The sequence below is a fragment of the Pelodiscus sinensis genome, chromosome 4 (genome assembly GCF_052426305.1).
Source record: "Pelodiscus sinensis isolate ZL-2025 chromosome 4, ASM5242630v1, whole genome shotgun sequence".
In the NCBI taxonomy this organism is placed as follows: domain Eukaryota; kingdom Metazoa; phylum Chordata; order Testudines; family Trionychidae; genus Pelodiscus; species Pelodiscus sinensis.
Genome location: NC_143055.1, coordinates 70,529,322 through 70,545,775, shown reverse-complemented (window position 1 = coordinate 70,545,775; position 16,454 = coordinate 70,529,322). Strand labels below are relative to the sequence as shown.

Below are 16,454 nucleotides of genomic sequence, written 5' to 3'. Positions count from 1 at the left end.
ATTGTTCTTTCCTAAGTGGAGCACTTTACATTTGTCCTTATTAAACTTCATCCTATTTACCTTAGACCAGCGTTTCTGAAACTATGTGCCGCGGCCCGATACCAGCCCGTGGGAAAGAAATATCAGGCCTCAGCATGGCTGCTGGGAGGGCAGTGGGGTGACCTGGGAGGAGGTGTGTGTGGGGGGGAAACTGGCTGCCAGGAAGCAGAGTTGGGGGCAGCGGGGCTGTCTGGCAGAGATTGGGGGGGAGGGAGAGGGGAGGCCAGGAGGGTGGCCGGCAGAAGCAGGGCTGTATGGGGGATGGGGATGGGGTGGGGAGCTGGCCGGGGGAGATCGGGAGGAGGAGGATGAGAGAACCAACCTCCGGAAGCAGGACTGGATGGGGGCAGCAGGGCTAGCCAGGGAAGATCAGGAGGAGTAGCGGGGGAGAATCGGCTGGCTGGGAGGGGGTGAGGGGAGCGGGGTTGGTCGGGGGGGGTCGTCGGGAGGGGCTGGCTGGGGGAGATCGGTGGGGAGCAGGGGGAAACCAGCTGCCAGAAGCAGGGCTGGACAGGGGCAGCAGGGCTGGATGGGGGAGATCGGTAGGAGAAGCAGGCGGGGGGGGGGGGGAGCGAATTGGCCAGCAGGAAGCGGGATTGACCTGGGCACATGCAGACCCAGGCACATGAGTGAGTCTGGCCCCAGGAATTCCATTTTGCCGCCTCCCCAAACCCTCCCTCAAGTAGTTGAGAACTGCCTGGCTGGTAGACACATTCACGCAGCATAAGCACATCTACTAGCCAGGCAGTTTGCAGCTACAGACTGATATAATAATAAAACTTGCCTAATTAGAAAATACCAGACATTTTATACGTCTGGTATTTTTTCAATATGTTTCCTCGACAGAACCCTCAAATACCGGACTGTCCGATACAAAACCAGACACCTGGCAACCCTACCCCTCCTTGCACCCTTCCTCCTAGCCAGATATCCTGCCCCTAATCTGTTCCTGCTCCCACCTCCGGGAGTGCCTACGTGGCACTGGATTCCCCAAGCCGGGCAGAGTATGCAGCCGGGTGAAACACTGAACATTTATTAATTTCTAATTCTTTTTTTTAATATGCGTTTATATTTTTGGGCTGCAAAAAACAGTACTAAAAAAAACAGGTTCCAACTAAAGTAAAAAGTTTGGGAAACCCTGGTCTAGCCAGCTTTCTATCCATCTTACTGTCCATTTATCCCATCCATATTCCCTTAACTTGCTGGCAAGAATACTGTGGGTGACCGTATCAAAAATGTTAAAGGTGGCACTGGGGGCTTTGGGAAAACCAGAAACAACTTATTTGAATGTTCATCATTTACTTAATAAATATGTAAATATGCAAATGCATGTTACCAATCCTCCAAAAGCTCATGAATGGATTTACTCGTCCCCGAATCAAAAAGCTTGGGAACCCCTGCCTTAGACCATTTCTCTAGTTTGTCCAGATCACATTGAATTATGACCCTATCCTTCCAAAGCACTTGCAATCCCTCCCAGCTTCGTATCATCTGCAAACTTAATAAGCGTACTCTCTATGACATCATCTAAATAATTGATGAAGATCTCGAACAGACCCCTGCAGAACCCCACTTGTTATGCCCTTCCACTATGACTGTGAACCATTAATAACTGCTCTCTGAGAACAGTTATCCAACCAGTTATGAGCCCACTTTATAGTAGCCCCATCCAGGTAGTATTTCCCTAGTTTAGTGACAAGAAGTTCATGTGAGACAATATAAAATGCTTTACTAAAGACTAAGTATACCACATCCACTGCTTCTCCCTTTTCCACAAGGCTTGTTATCCTATCAAAGAAAGCTGTCAGATTGGTTTGACATGATTTGTTCTTTACAAATCCATGTTGGCTGTTACCGGTCACCTTATTACAGGGGGTCGGCAACCTTTCAGAGATGGAGTGCTGAGATTTGACTTATTCGCCTCTATGTACAGGTCCAAGTACCGGTGATACTTTTTGAAGTCAATAATAGTCCTACTTGCAGCAACTTCATTAATAAATAAAATAAGATGTAGATCTTACCTTTTAGTGCAGGGGTCGGCAATCTTTCTGAATTAGATTTAATTTACAGAGATATAACTTATTCACAGATCTGTGTGCCGGGGGAAGGAATGGGGAGGGGAGGCAAGGGCAAGCTGAGTACAGTGACCTTATTTTCTGAACCAGCTGCAGCTAGGGAGAATGGTTTAATTTAAATTATGAAAGAGATTAAGCATTTTAAATTTCTCATGTTTATTTAAAATGAAGTTTGATAAACTAAGTAAAATATTATGTCCAACACAAAAGGATTCAATGTTTTATTTATTTACTGCAGGGGCGGGGAACCTTTTTTTGGGTCGGGGGTCACTGACCCACAAAAAAATCAGTTGGAGACCACACAAGTGAGAAGCAAAAAAACTCCTCCAAGCCCCCCAAATGCTCACTGATGTGGCCCCAACTGAGACACCTCAGTCCTCTGGTGCCCCAGCCTCCCAGGGTGAGGGGAAGGGAAGGGGGGGACTGAGGTTCAGGGCTTCCCATAGGCCAGATTTACTTTTCTGGGGTTCCAGAGTTAGTGGATTTTACAGATCTCCTTAGGCTCTGGGACAGGGACAAAAACAAGGGGTACAGTGTGCGAGACAGCGCTGCCAGCAAGTAGGATAGGGATGGGTGCAGGATCTGGGAGGGAGGGAGGTGCAGAAGGGGGAGAAGTTGCAAGGTCTGTGTGGGGGTAGGGTGCAGAAGCAGGCAGGGAATAGGGTGTCTTGGCTAGGTGGAGGGAGCAGGAGCAAGAGGGTGGGGGTGCCTGGCCAGGAGAGAGGTTGCAGGAACAAGGGATGGTGTCAGAGCAAGCTGGGGGTGCCGGGTCTTGGGAGGGAGGGAAGTGAAGGGACTGGGGTGGAGGGGGAGGGCGGTCTGGGCATGAGGTGGGACCTTACCTGGCTTTGTGCCCCCTCACAGCAATGGCCACAGACACAATGTTCTGGCCGCCCCAGAGGGAGGCCCCACTGCTGGGGACCACGTGGTCTGGTCCCAGCTCTGGAAGCCCCGCTACCACTATTGACACAGTCCGGGGCCACCCCAGAGACCCCGCTGCTACTGTGGTCTGGGGCCAGCCCCGGAGGCCACACTGCTGTGGACCACGTGGTCTGGGCCCAGCCACAGAAGCCAGAGGGGATGCTGCCACATGATCCCGGGTCGGCCCCGGACCATGTGGCTGTGGCTGTGGCAATGGCACCTCCAGCGTCCGAGGCCAGCTCCGGACCACGTGACCACAGCAGAGAAGCCTCCAACCTCCAAGGTCGAGCTCGGACCACATGACTGCAGCACCTCCGGACGTGGCCAAGGAGCTGCTGAGGAGCCTCAGACCCAGCACTGCCTCCTCCCACCACAACCTAACCTGCTGCAGGGAGAGGAAGTGCTCTCCAGCAGCTTTGTGGGGAAGGAGAGGCAAGGCTGAGCTCCCTTCTGCGTACTGCTGAAAATTGTCTTGAATGCCATAAGTGGCACACATGCTGTAGGTTGCCGACCTCTGCCTTATTATCTTGCAGTTGTTTGCAGGTGAATTCCTTAATTACTTGTTCCGTTATCTTTCCTGGCACAGAAGTTAAACTGACTGATCTGTAGTTTCCTGGGTTGTTCTTATTTCCCTTTTTATAGATGGGCACTATATTTGCCCTCCTCCACTCTTCTGGAATCTCTCCCAACTTCCATGCCTTTTCAAAGATGACAGCTAAAGGCTCAGATACCTCCTCTATCAGCTCCTTGAGCATTCTAGGATGCATTTCATCAGACCCTGGTGGCTTGAAGACATCTAACTTTTCTAAGTAATTTATTCGTACGTAATCACACAAAACTTGCAATTAGTATAAAGATGTCCCTGATTAAATGAAAACTTGAAAAATCAGTATGAATTCTGACATCTAAAATAAGTGAAAGTTTGCTTTGGAGAATGAATATTTTAAATTCACAATTCAGAGTCTCTCAAATTCAGAATGCATATTAAAGCAGTTAAAAATACTGCACTCTCAATTTCAATGTTGACTTCCTCAGAGGGGAACAGTTTCTATAGTTTAGGGGAGGAAAAGAAATATACTCAAGAAATGCCCTGTGAACTTGCACATCCTTGGTTTCTTATACATATCATAGCTACAGAAGAATGCATAGCATAGGCAAGACTATTAGCACAGAAACAATAAGGTGTTCTATGTCAATGAATAGTTATTCAAATAAAATCCTTTCTTTATAAAAAAGACATTTGCACACATTTTTTTACCTTTGAAAATGGTAAACAGTCTTTGTCTGCTTCTCTGTCTTTCACTTCAAAGTCATAAAGTGCTTTGCATTGAGGTGGAGGTTGAGGTAAAGGTTTAATAATCTGAACAAAGTTGGTAGGAAAAAAGCCATGGACACCATTGACTTCTCCATGGTACCAATTTTCATCCACTTGCCGACGTAAAATGATGATATCACCCTTATTGAATTTAAGATCTCCAGGTTCTTTTCCCTCGTAAGTATACAATGCTTTGGCACATGGTAACTGAGGTATACCCTAAAGAAGAAAAAAATACTAAAATTAGTATTATATCTGTAAACAGATGTGATAATGCTGTCCAACTCTTTGAGAAGTGGTTTGGGATTGGGAGATGAAACTAATTACATATCAAAGTGGAATTTAATAAAACCAGTGCCAATTTTTACACGACTGAGTCTAGAAGAATTTCAATATCCTAAGTTAAAGAACAAATGTTTAAATGTTCTAGCATAATGAATTTGAGGGAAAAATATAACATATACCTCACCAAAAACATGGCTAATATAAAAATAATTGTTTGCAAAGAATTCTGTGCTAAGGTAGCTTATAAGGAATCAGCATTAAAGAGCAATTATTATAAAGGATTTAAATAATAAGTTTTCAAAGACTGTAAAACATAAATTGGCCAAAATTTTACCAAATAATGTAAGTATTTTTGTTTTCAGGCAGTGAAAGTAGATCTGCCCAATGATAAAGCAGAACATTTAAAATATTACATTTGTTACCCTGCAGCTGCCTTCTCTTGGACGAATTCAGCAATTACAAGTTTGATATGTATTCACTGTATAAAACATTGTAAGTTTTTAAATTATGTTTTTTATAACAACCCACTTTTTTGAGGAGCAAAATCTATTTGAAAAGATAAAAATCACAAATGCACTTGTATGCACAGTATAAGAAAAGATATTTCTGACTTAACCCAACTATGATGAAATAGAGCTAAAGAAAAAAAAAAAGCCTTCATACACTTTTCTGAAAACTGTCACTAACCTGATAACAACCTTCCTCACCATTACTTGAGCCATTCCAAAATCCTTTTCAATTTTATAGAATACAAATAATGGTCTGGAAGAGACTTCGAGAAGTCATTTAAACCATTCCACTCTGTTGAGTGACCACCATGAGTACCTAAATCTGACAGATGTTTGTTAAACTGTTCTTATAAATCTCCAATAGTGGGGATACCACAACCTCTCTTGGTAACCCCATTTCAGAGCTTAACTACTCTTTAGTTACAGTTTTTTTCCTAATATCTAATCTAAATCTTGCTTGCTGAAGATTATGTCTTACTTGCCTTCACTGGGCCTGATCTAAAAGGAATGGTGATTAATTGTTAACAGTCCTTAACATATCTGAAGACTTATCAGGTTACTCCCATGTCTTATTTTCTCAAGACTAAACATGACCAGTGTCTTTGGCCTGTCCTCATAGGTGAGGTTTTTCCATTATTGTTGCTCTTCTCTTTGACTTGATGCTCTTAACATGTGGAGCCCAAAACTGAACACAGTACTCCAGCTGAGGCAGTCACCAATGCTGGGTAAATACAAACATTATCTCTTCATGTCTTTGATATGGTGATCTTGTTAATACACTCCAGAATACTGATCTTTTTCACATTGTTGACACATACTAAATGTATGATTCAGTATAATTCACAAATCCTCTTTTGTAGTACTACTGTCTGGCTAATTATTCTCAATTTTGTAGTTGTGCATTTGATTTTTCCTTCCAAGGAATAGCAAGTTACACTTATCCTTAATAAATGTTGTCTTGTTCATTTCAGAAGAGTTCACCAATTTATCAAGATCTCTTTTCATTCTAATCCTGCCCTTTAAAGTGCCTGAAATTCTGCCCAGCTTGCTGCCATCTAGAAATTTTATAAGAATACTTTGCCTCCATTAATAAATTACTGAATATTACCAGAACCAGAAGAGACTCATGTGAAACCCTACTAAATACACCCTTCCAGTCTGATAGCGAACCACTGATAACTACTCTCTAAGTATGTGTTTTTTTCAAACACCATCAAACTTCCGTCACTTTAACTCCAGCTCTTATTTCCTGAGATAGCCTGAAACTTTTAATGACTAACAAATGCTAAAATCCATTGAGGAGCACAATGAACAGTCTTGAAACAGAGTAGTCAACAACAATTACAGATTACAGTATTTTACATAATACGCAAGGTCAAAAATGCAAGAAATACGAAAAATCAGGCTTGATATAAAACACATTACTGCAAAATTAATAGTAAGCATATTAGGTATTAATATATATTTTTTACTTTTACCAAGGAATTTCAGACTGAAGCTGAGTAAAACTTAGAAACGCTCATGGCAAAACGCAGTAAGCAGCACAGAATAGCTTATATCTATAGTCTGTTTCTGCTGGTTCTCCACTGACCATTACTGGGATCCATCTCCCTGCTCCCTTTAAGTTCCTTTCCAAAACCTTTCTACTACAGGCAGTCCCCGGGTTACGTACAAGATAGGGACTGTAGGTTTGTTCTTAAGATGAATCTGTATGTAAGTCGGAACTGTCGTCCAGATTCAGCCGCTGCTGAAACTGATCAGTTTCAACAGCGGCTGAATCTGGACGCCAGTTCTGACTTACATACAGATTCAACTTAAGAACCCCAAGCATCCCCAAGTCAGCTGCTGCTGAAACTGATCAGCAGCTGATTCCAGGAAGCCCGGGGCAGGGGCTTCCTGTAGTCAGCCACTGGTCAGTTTCAGCAGCGGCTGACTTGGGGACGCCTGGGGCAGAGCAGCTGGGGTGCTGCTGGGTTGGTCTAGTAGCGCCGCCACTCCTCGGCGCTACTGGACCATCCCAGCAGCACCCCAGCTGCTCTGCCCCAGGTGTCCTGATTCAGCTGCTGCTGAAACTGACCAGCAGTGGCTGAATCAGGACGCCTGGGGCAGAGCAGCTGGGGTGCTGCCGGGTTGGTCCAGTAGCGCCCAGAGCGGCGCTACGAGACCAACCGACAGCGCCCCAGCTGCTGTACCACAGGCGTCCGGAGCAAAGCCGCGGAGCACAGGGGCAGCGGGACAGCCAAGACGCGCCGTGGCTGTCCTGCTGCCCTCGGGCTCCGCGGCTTTGCTCTGCTTTGCTTCCTCTCCCTGTTCTGCTGGAGACCAGGGAGACGGGCCCCGTTCGTAACTGCGGATCCGACGTAAGTTGGATCCGCGTAACTCGGGGACTGCCTGTACTAACTCTTCCCCTTATGTCAGGGTGGGACTGTGTTAAAATGCCCCTATTATCCACCACATGTGGCAAGGTATATACACTCTCCCCCCACCCTCCCCAGGGGAGTAGTCAAGTCCCTAGATCTCTTCAAGTTATGCTCCAACCCCGCGTGTCCAACGTGTCTCTTCAGTCCTAAATCCCCAGCCCTCCTGTTGTGACCAAAGGGCCTAACTGCAGCAATTAGTACTCAACACCCCTCTCATTGGGGCAGGGCAGCCTAGTAGCCGGAGTCAGTATACAATAGGTGCAGACCTCACTGGTTAGGGAGATGAGGCAAAAGGGGGTAGAGGTATCTGGGCCCTCCCTTCTCCACTGAAAGATAGGCCACTGCTCGCTCAATGGGGAATCCCAGCACAACACGCTGAGCTTCTTGGGACTCAATCTGCCATTCTGGGCTACTTCTTCCAACCATGCTCAGCAGAAGTCTCTCCAGGATCCTTCCTCCATCTCTTCTGTTGTGCTGGTGACCTGCTGGCTGGTTTCCAAGGCAATTCACCTGTAGGCACTCCAGCCATGCCTCCTCAGCCACCGACCCTGACTGAGCCTCTCTCCAGGCTTTTATACCAGAGCTGCAGTCTGAGCATGCCCAGCAGGGCAGTGGGGGCAGGGCTTCTTCAGCCAGGTGAGCCTGTTTGAAGCCTAGCCTTTTCCCATGCAGAGCTGGTACACTCGGTCACAGGGTGAAATTATACATTTAGCTTTCTTTTCAGCTCCCTCCCTTTTTTACATAAATTTTTCCTTTCTTACTGAGAAACTCTTTAGACAGGTGACCACTCCGTCACTATTCACTGGATGATTTATTTAAAACTACTTCACTTTGAGAGCTCTCTCTTGATAAACTGCAGACCAAGAATATTGCCACTTAACTGACACATTCTATGATACAATAAACAGCTTCGTATCAATCAGAATTAATAAGTCACACGTGGACAGCTTCACAACTATCACATTACAATTAAATACAAAACAAAAATCAGCACATCCCCCTGTCTAAACTACACCCCCAAATAAATGCACTGACATACAATATTTAAAAACTCAGAAGAAATCATTATTGAATGGATCTTTCAAGAAATAGGAACACACCAAAACTACAAAAAGTTAATCTATTATAAATTAACACACTATATTAAGGATAATGCATACTTTTGGCACTCAGGTGTTTGATTCATGCATTAGTTTTTCCACTGCTAGCAATTACTGAGGAGTGTTTTTAAAATCAAGTGGCAAATATCCTCCCTCCCCCCCCCCAGTAGCTTTCCCTCTCCACAATGGTGTTGATGAAATCATATCTTGGTAATTGCAACTGACTCATAAATTTAAAATTATTTAACTGATTGTTTGGGATTTTGGAACTATTAATTATATTCTATACAGTGTGCCATAAAAGCTTATGCAAACTAATCTGCAATCTAACATCTGGCTATATTTTTGTGTCGTGTTCCTTTTCAATGAACTCAAAGACTTAGTGGGCCAGTATATACATCAAGTTTCCCAAAAGCAGGTTTCCCACATTGGATAAAATGGATTCTATTCTATAATTTCAAAAAGAACAAAGTTCAATGAACTAAGTTCTTGTTCACACTCACTGAGACAGCCAATAATTAAGAATAAATGGTTTAACGACTCGGAAGAGTAATAAAGCAAATGCCTTTTCCTTCAATAACATCTGAAGGATGAAGTCAGAACAATTGGTTTTGATTGCACAGCACTATTCCTTTGAGTGTAATATATCAACAGCCCACCAGGGCACTATCTCCACATTCCTCTCATCTGGATGATATGACAGCCAAGTCACCGCTGAGGCCTTTCTGGCCTTTGCCTTAACAACTACTGCCTTCCCTCTAAACTCTCAGACACTGCTCATCAGGCTACAGAGCTCTGAAGATCTGCTGAGCCAGAGTTTACATTTCACTCTGAGTCTTTCACTTGGCTAAACATGAAAGGATAGCTTAAGAAGAAAAATCTCTGTAGTCTATCCATACGTTTGCAGCTGCCCCTACCAGCAAAAACAATTAAAACAGTCTTAAATGCATTTCAACTTTTTTTAAGATACTATACCTAATACAGGTTTCTTACTGTTACTGCTTCAGGCATTTTAAATAATCTCTGAATTTCTAATCCTATAGCTTACATTATACAAACTATTTTAAGTATTTTTAACCAAGATAGTAAAATGGACATTATATGTACCCAAGCTCTTAAAACAAAGTTTAAAAAAAAAATCTAAGGCACCAAATAACAAATACAAACAGCAGCTTTAAAGCATCTTAAAAAGAACCTCTATCATATGTTGTTTGCATTTGTTATGTGTTGTTTAAGAGAAAAAGAGAGAGAGGGAAATTAAGTATAAAATCTTGCACAGTAAAACTTCCCTGGCAGAGGCTCTCTCTCCAATTTCAGATATCATCTATGGAACCTATAAGTTCACAATTTCAATTTTTCTACCTATCCCATCTTGTCTAAGCCATCTTATATTTAGGTATGTAAAATCTCATTTAATAATCAGCGAACCAGTTAAACATGATATTTAACTGGTTAACTTTTAAAATGTGGGCAGGGGACGGGCCAGGCTGGAGTGGCTCCTCCACCCCGTTGGGCCTATGGTGAAGTGCCCCCCATGCTGAAGTGCCCCCAGCCCAGTTGGGCCTATGGTGCGGCAGATTGCTGTGGCCAGGCTGGACCAGCTGTGGGTTGGAGCTTTCACATCCCTAATTAGCTGTGTTTTCAAGTAGGAGAGTTTTCCAGTATTGATGTACCTAGGGTTGCCAGATGGTTTAACTAAAAATACTGAACACCCTCCTGCAAAAACAAACAAACAAAACTGGGAAAAAAATTCTGTTGAGGGAAAAACAAGGGGGGGGGGGGGGAGAGACCAAAGTTGTTGAGGGGGAAAAAAGACCCCGACAGCAGTTAAGCGAAAAAAATTAAAAAATTAAAAATCAGCATGGCTTCTTTAAGAGGCTTTTTTGCCGGTGGCCATTTTGTTTCTGTTCCAGCCACAAGACAAGCCCCTGCGGAACCAGGTAAGTGGGGGGGAGGAGGCCGCATTGAGAGGGGCCTGGCAGAGGGTCCAGGGGCTGGGCCCGGTTGCTGAGTGTGTCGTAGGGTTGCCAGGTATCCAGTATTTTCGCCTCCTGGCAGGGAAAAACAACAGAAAATATTGGACATTTTAGGTGTCCGGTACAGTATCTCTCCGAGTTACAGACCAAACACTTGGCCATAACTCGGACCCCATTGAGTTACACGTGACCGCGCTGTTCGTAAGTGTGGGTCACATTCATAACTCGGGACCACCTTTACGACCGCTCCATGGGAGCTTTGGTCATAAGTGCAAACGGTCGTAACTTGATCGTTCACAACTCTGGGAGCGGCTGTATTTTAATTTTTTTTTTTACCAGACAGGAGGTGAAAATACCAGATACCTGGCAACCCTAGATGTACCAGTAGAGCCAGCAAACCTTTTCTAGCACAGATCTGGTCTTTTGACTCATTCATATCCACAGTATCTTGCTCAGGTATACTTGAAACTTTTTGTTTCAAGCACCTTCAACAAAATGCCTGACAAACAGTAGTACTCTCCTTGAGCATCCTTACCATACTAGCTCTTTTTACTGCCTTCTGTTCTTGACTCAGATCTTCCACTTGCCTTCTCCTCTCCATAACCTTGGACTGATCGATCATTAACTTTTAAACTTTTTCCTTACCTATTTTCTGTATGTGTAAGTGTGCCTATCACCATCTAAACAATTTAGTCCTGTACTCTATTAATCAATGAATACATCTTAGGATTGACCAAAGTATGGTCTCCCAAGCTGGAAATTACTGCTTGAAGTGTGGATGTACCCTGAACATCACTGCAATTTAGAGGGATGCTCACATTTAAAAACAAATAAATGAGCTTAGACAGAAGGCTAGTTGCACTGATTAGCTCACCAGAGAGCCAAAATTTTCCACTATATAAAGGATTCTACAGAGCTCAAACACAGAAAATGTTGGACACTTTCCACTGAAAACCTGCCTCACAACCCACACCATACAAAGCAGAAAGACAGAGAAGTAGTAGAAAGGAAGTAAGTTACATATGTCTTGTAATATTTTATTTCATAACTGTCACTTCTGCCAAATAAAATTACTATTGTCACTATCCACAAACTGAATTTGTTCCTTAAAAGATAACTACCATTAGATTGAAAATTCACATTTTACTAGGGCTGTCAAGCTATTGAAATCAACCATAAGTAATTGCATATTTTTAAAAACAAAATCACAATTAAACATTAGCATACCATTTATTTAAATATTTGTGAATGTTTTCTATATTTTAAAATACATTTATTCCAATTATAATACAGAATACAAAGCGTACAGTACTCATTTTGACAAGTTTCAAAGGGGTAGCTATGTTAGTGTTTATCTAAACAAACAATGAGGAGTCCTGTTACTCCTTAAAGACTACGATTTATTTGGGCATAGCTTCTGTAGGCAAAGACCCACTTCATCAGATGAAGTGGGCCTTCGCCCACGAAAGCTTATATTCAAATAAATCGTAGTCTTTAAGGTGTCACAGGACACCTGTGATCATTGACATGATTGGTGATCATTTTATATTTATTTTTGAGATAATGCTGTCTGCTTCTTGTTCACAGTGTCACCTGAAAAGGAGGGTATGCATAGCTTTGTTACAGCCAGCATTGCAACATATTTATGTGACAGATGAACTAAAGATTCGTATGTTCGTTCAAGCTTCAACTGTCATTCTGGAGGGCATGTGATTTGATGATGGGTTCTGATTCATAACAATCCAAAGCAGAGAAGACTGATTTATGTTCATGTTCATCATCTGAGTCAAATGCTGCCAGTAGGTGGTTGACTTTCTTTTACAGTGTTCGGGTTCTGTTGTTTCTGCACTGAAGTGTTGCTCTCTTAAAACTTCTGATCGCAAACTCCACACCTTGTTCCTCTCTGATTTTGGACAGCAGTTCAGATTCTTAAACCTTGGGTTGAGTGCTGTAGCTATTTTTAGAACACTCACATTTGTACCTTTTTTTGCATTTTGTCAAATCTGCTGTGAAAATGTTCTTAAAACGAAGATGTGCTGGATCCATCATCTGACTATGGTAACGTGAAATGTATGGCAGAATGTGGGTGAAACAGAAAATGAGACATACAATTCTCTCCCAAGGAGTTGACTCACAAATTTAATTGATGGTGATTTTAAAAAAAATACATTAGCTAGGAAGCATGTTCTCTGGAATGATGGCCAACACACAAAGGGACATTTGTTTGTTTAGCGGCACTCCAGCTACCATTGCTGCTACTTCTCTGAGGCAATTGCCCCCTTCAATACCCCTACTCCTTTTGGGTCTGCTGGAAGTCATACTGCTACACCCCGTTAAATCCTATAATTTCTTTGTGATAAACTTTTCTGCTCTAGGGTCAGCTTTAAAATGTCTACTCATTGAGACAGAGGCAGGGCCATCTGCAGAATGCATATCGCAATGTCAGTGTATCTTCTATGATAGAACTTTACTAAGAGTATAAGTTGCATTAGAAAGACTTAAAATATTTTTTTATTTTCAATTTAAGAAACAATTTAAGAAACAAAACCAATCACAAAGATTGGGTTTCAGACAGGCAGCTTTAAGTAGGCCTTGGGAAAGAGAAATGTCTCTCTCAAACATGAACTCTCTGCAATAAATGTACCTAGCAGTCAATCTAAAACAACTGGGTGTGCACCTGATGCCTATACATTCCAATTTCCTCCAGTATGACTTCTTGTTATACAACGTGCACGGGATCACTGCTGGAGCACGGAATCACTATGTAATGCTATTGAAAGCTCACTTTTATTTCCTCCTTCTAATGTTAACCTTTGTAGTATTTTTTAGAAGAGCAAAAGAATTAAATAGAAGAAATAAAGGGGAATTTGTCTGTATCATGGCTCTTTGCTCCAGTGCAGCCTCCTAGTCAATGTGATCCAGACACAACATATGTTGCAGAGATGCTCACTAGCTGTCACTTGAAATTAAGTGCACTTTGTGCTGCTAAGCATATGCATTGCAGCAGTGAGATATTTTATTAATGCTGCACTGAATGAATTTTTTTCTTCACTATGACTTTGATGAAAGTTATAATAAGGTCCATCTATGCAAATGGTTACTACTGAGACTGCTTGATCAATTCATAGGACTGATAAATCTGTGCTTTATTTATGCATATTATTTCATTCTATTGATAGTGAGAGAGTAAGTGTGTAGTAGTGTATTGCCTGTTTTGCCACTGTACACTGAACCATGAGGCCTTAGGGTTAAAGAAGTTTGGCTGATATGAGAGGGGAGGTTCTGCAGTACATTTTTCTTGGGCAGATTACAGCTGATAAACTTCAAGGAAAATTAATTTTGTAAGGAGTGATTTGAAAGAGCTAGAGTTTGCTTGAGACAAGAGGAAGTTCCAGGAGTAAGGAAATGTATAAAAAACAGCAAAGATGAGTGTGTCAGAAAAACTGAAAGGTGTGGGTAGATGGAAACTTAGATTCAAGTGAGAAAAAACAGAAAAAGAAAGAAATGAGAAGAGATACAACCAGGAGCAAATTTTCACAGAGATTTAAAGGAAACAATGTAAAGTTTGAACACGATGCAAAAAGTAAGAGGAAGCCAGTGGAGGACTTTGAACAAGGGAGTGAATTGGTCAAAAGAGTGTAAAAAAAGTGTCTTTAGTTTCTCTTACTTGCTGCTGCTGAGAGCGGGGCAAGAAGAGAGGCTTATGAAGGAAATTGCAGTATTTCAAGGAACATTATTAAGGATAATACAAATTTGTCTACATTAGCTGAAGTATTATGTTTTTATTTTCCATTGTCTCACAGTTAATTTATTCCCCTCAAAAGCCTGCAATAACCAAAATTAAAGGGACATAGTCAACATGAAAAAAAATTATTGCACTTGTCAATGAGACCCATCTTGAGGGAGCTACCCCAGCAGTGGGAATCTCTGAGTGGCTGACCAGTTGAGGAGCTTCCTGCAGCCCCAGCATGCTACTGAAGATGAAGGTGTGTGTAACCATTCTCTATCACCACGCTGCTGGGGTAGGTACCTGGGTGTGGGTCTGATCTATCCCTGAGCATGGTCATAGAGAGCAGGGGTTCCCAAACTTTTTGACACGGGGACCAGTAAATCCATTCACGAGCTTTCGGAGGACCGGTAACATTCATTTGCATATTTGCAAATTCATTAAGCAAATGACAAATATGCAAATACATTGTTTTTGGTCCTCCCAAAACCCCCCAGGGCCAGCTTTAGCAAAGCTTTTGATTCAGCCACCCACAACATTCTTACCAGCAAGTTAAGGGCATATGGATTGGAAAAATGGACTGTAATCCAATAAAACCCTGCCCCACCACATCATGTATTGAAAAGGGGCTCATTTATTTTCAGAAAGCTGATACCATCTTTGGAAATTTTTTATCCATATTCTCATTCTGGATGGTGAATGCACCAGGTTCTCTCCATTCTGACACGTTGTAGTGCCTTTAAACCTCACTGTCAGCAGTGGGGATATTTAAAAGGCACTGCTTTTACATTTTTATTCAGGCTCTGCATGCGCCCTGAACTGTCCCGCTCCCCACTGGCTGATTGTCCCCCCCCCCCCCCCGCCCTGGGCCAACCCCGCTGTCCCCGCCAGCCGATTCTCTCCCGATTTCTCCTGGCAAGCCCTGCTGCCCCACCAGCCCTGCTTCCGCCGGCCGGTTCCCCAGCCAGCCCCACGATCTCCCCCAGCCAGCCGGTTCCCCTCTTCCCCCACAATCTCTCCTGGCCAGCCCCACTGCTCCTCCCCCGCCTCCCCGGCCTGCCCTGCTTCCGCCGGCTGGTTCCCCTCCCTATCTCCCCCAGGCAGCTCCACTGCCCCGACCTTGCTTCCCTGCAGTCCATTTCCAACCCCTCCTCCCCCCTTCAGAGACAGCAAAAAGAGCTCACATGGTAACCCTCACTATGCCTCTGCTGGGATCCTGAAACATATGGCTGCATCCGCCCAGCCTGGCTGAGGGCTTGAGGAACCCAGCGCTGCATGGACAGTCCGAAAGCCCGGAACACTCTGGCAGCCATGCTGAGGCCCAGTATTTTTTTCCTGCGGCCCGGGCCTGGTACCGGGCCGCAGCCCATAGTTTGGGAAACACTGATATAGAGGAACTACATCCAGGAATCTTTTGCAGCTGCAGGAAGCTCTGGGGCTGGTGCACAGAAATCCCATGATCTCCTACAATAATTTTGTGACCTCACCCTCGGTCAAAGCTCCTTCCCCACTCTGGCACAATAAATACATAAGTGGGGGCCTGCAAAAGTACCCCAAAACCTTATCTTTCCTTATCTTAGCTTTGGTAAAAACTTCCCTCCAAAATCTTAACCTAGATTTTGGGGATAAAATTCTGCTGCCACCACCCAAGTGATGATAAGAAAATCAGGGGAGAGATGACTTTGGCAATCTCACCCCTAAAGTAAAAACCAGGACACAAAAATTAACCAATGCCAGGTTAAGAAAAAGAAAAGAGAAAGAACTTTTATTATCACCACAATATTTCTGTTGCAAGCATCACGACTAGATGTAAAGTCATGAAGTAATGCTCATGGTGGGGGAATCTCACCATGGGCCTAAAGCTTAGTTACAAAAGAGAGCAAAGCCCATTTTTAATTGCACAGACATCAGATCCCATTTCCCAAACTTACAGAAGAGTGAAGAGTGTATTCTTGGAAGGAGACATTCTGTCCGACTCCCTCAGTAGCTGGAGAGAAACTGCCCCAGACAAAGGAGGGAAAAAATAAAAATTCCTTTGTCCCAGTTTGAAATTCCTACCTACATTCCTATTGGCTGAATCTACCTGA

General features: G+C 43.4%; 1 protein-coding gene across 2 annotated transcripts in view; it reads right to left on the bottom strand.

Moving 5' to 3' along the window:
* Nucleotides 1-16,454, bottom strand: part of SH3RF1 (SH3 domain containing ring finger 1) — a 132,344-nt gene that overhangs the window by 62,544 nt on the left and 53,346 nt on the right. For both annotated transcript variants that reach the window (XM_075931132.2, XM_075931134.2), the window contains exon 3: nt 4,294-4,569. In XM_075931132.2, coding sequence (XP_075787247.1) covers nt 4,294-4,569 — 276 coding nt within the window. The remainder of the gene's footprint in view (nt 1-4,293; nt 4,570-16,454) is intronic.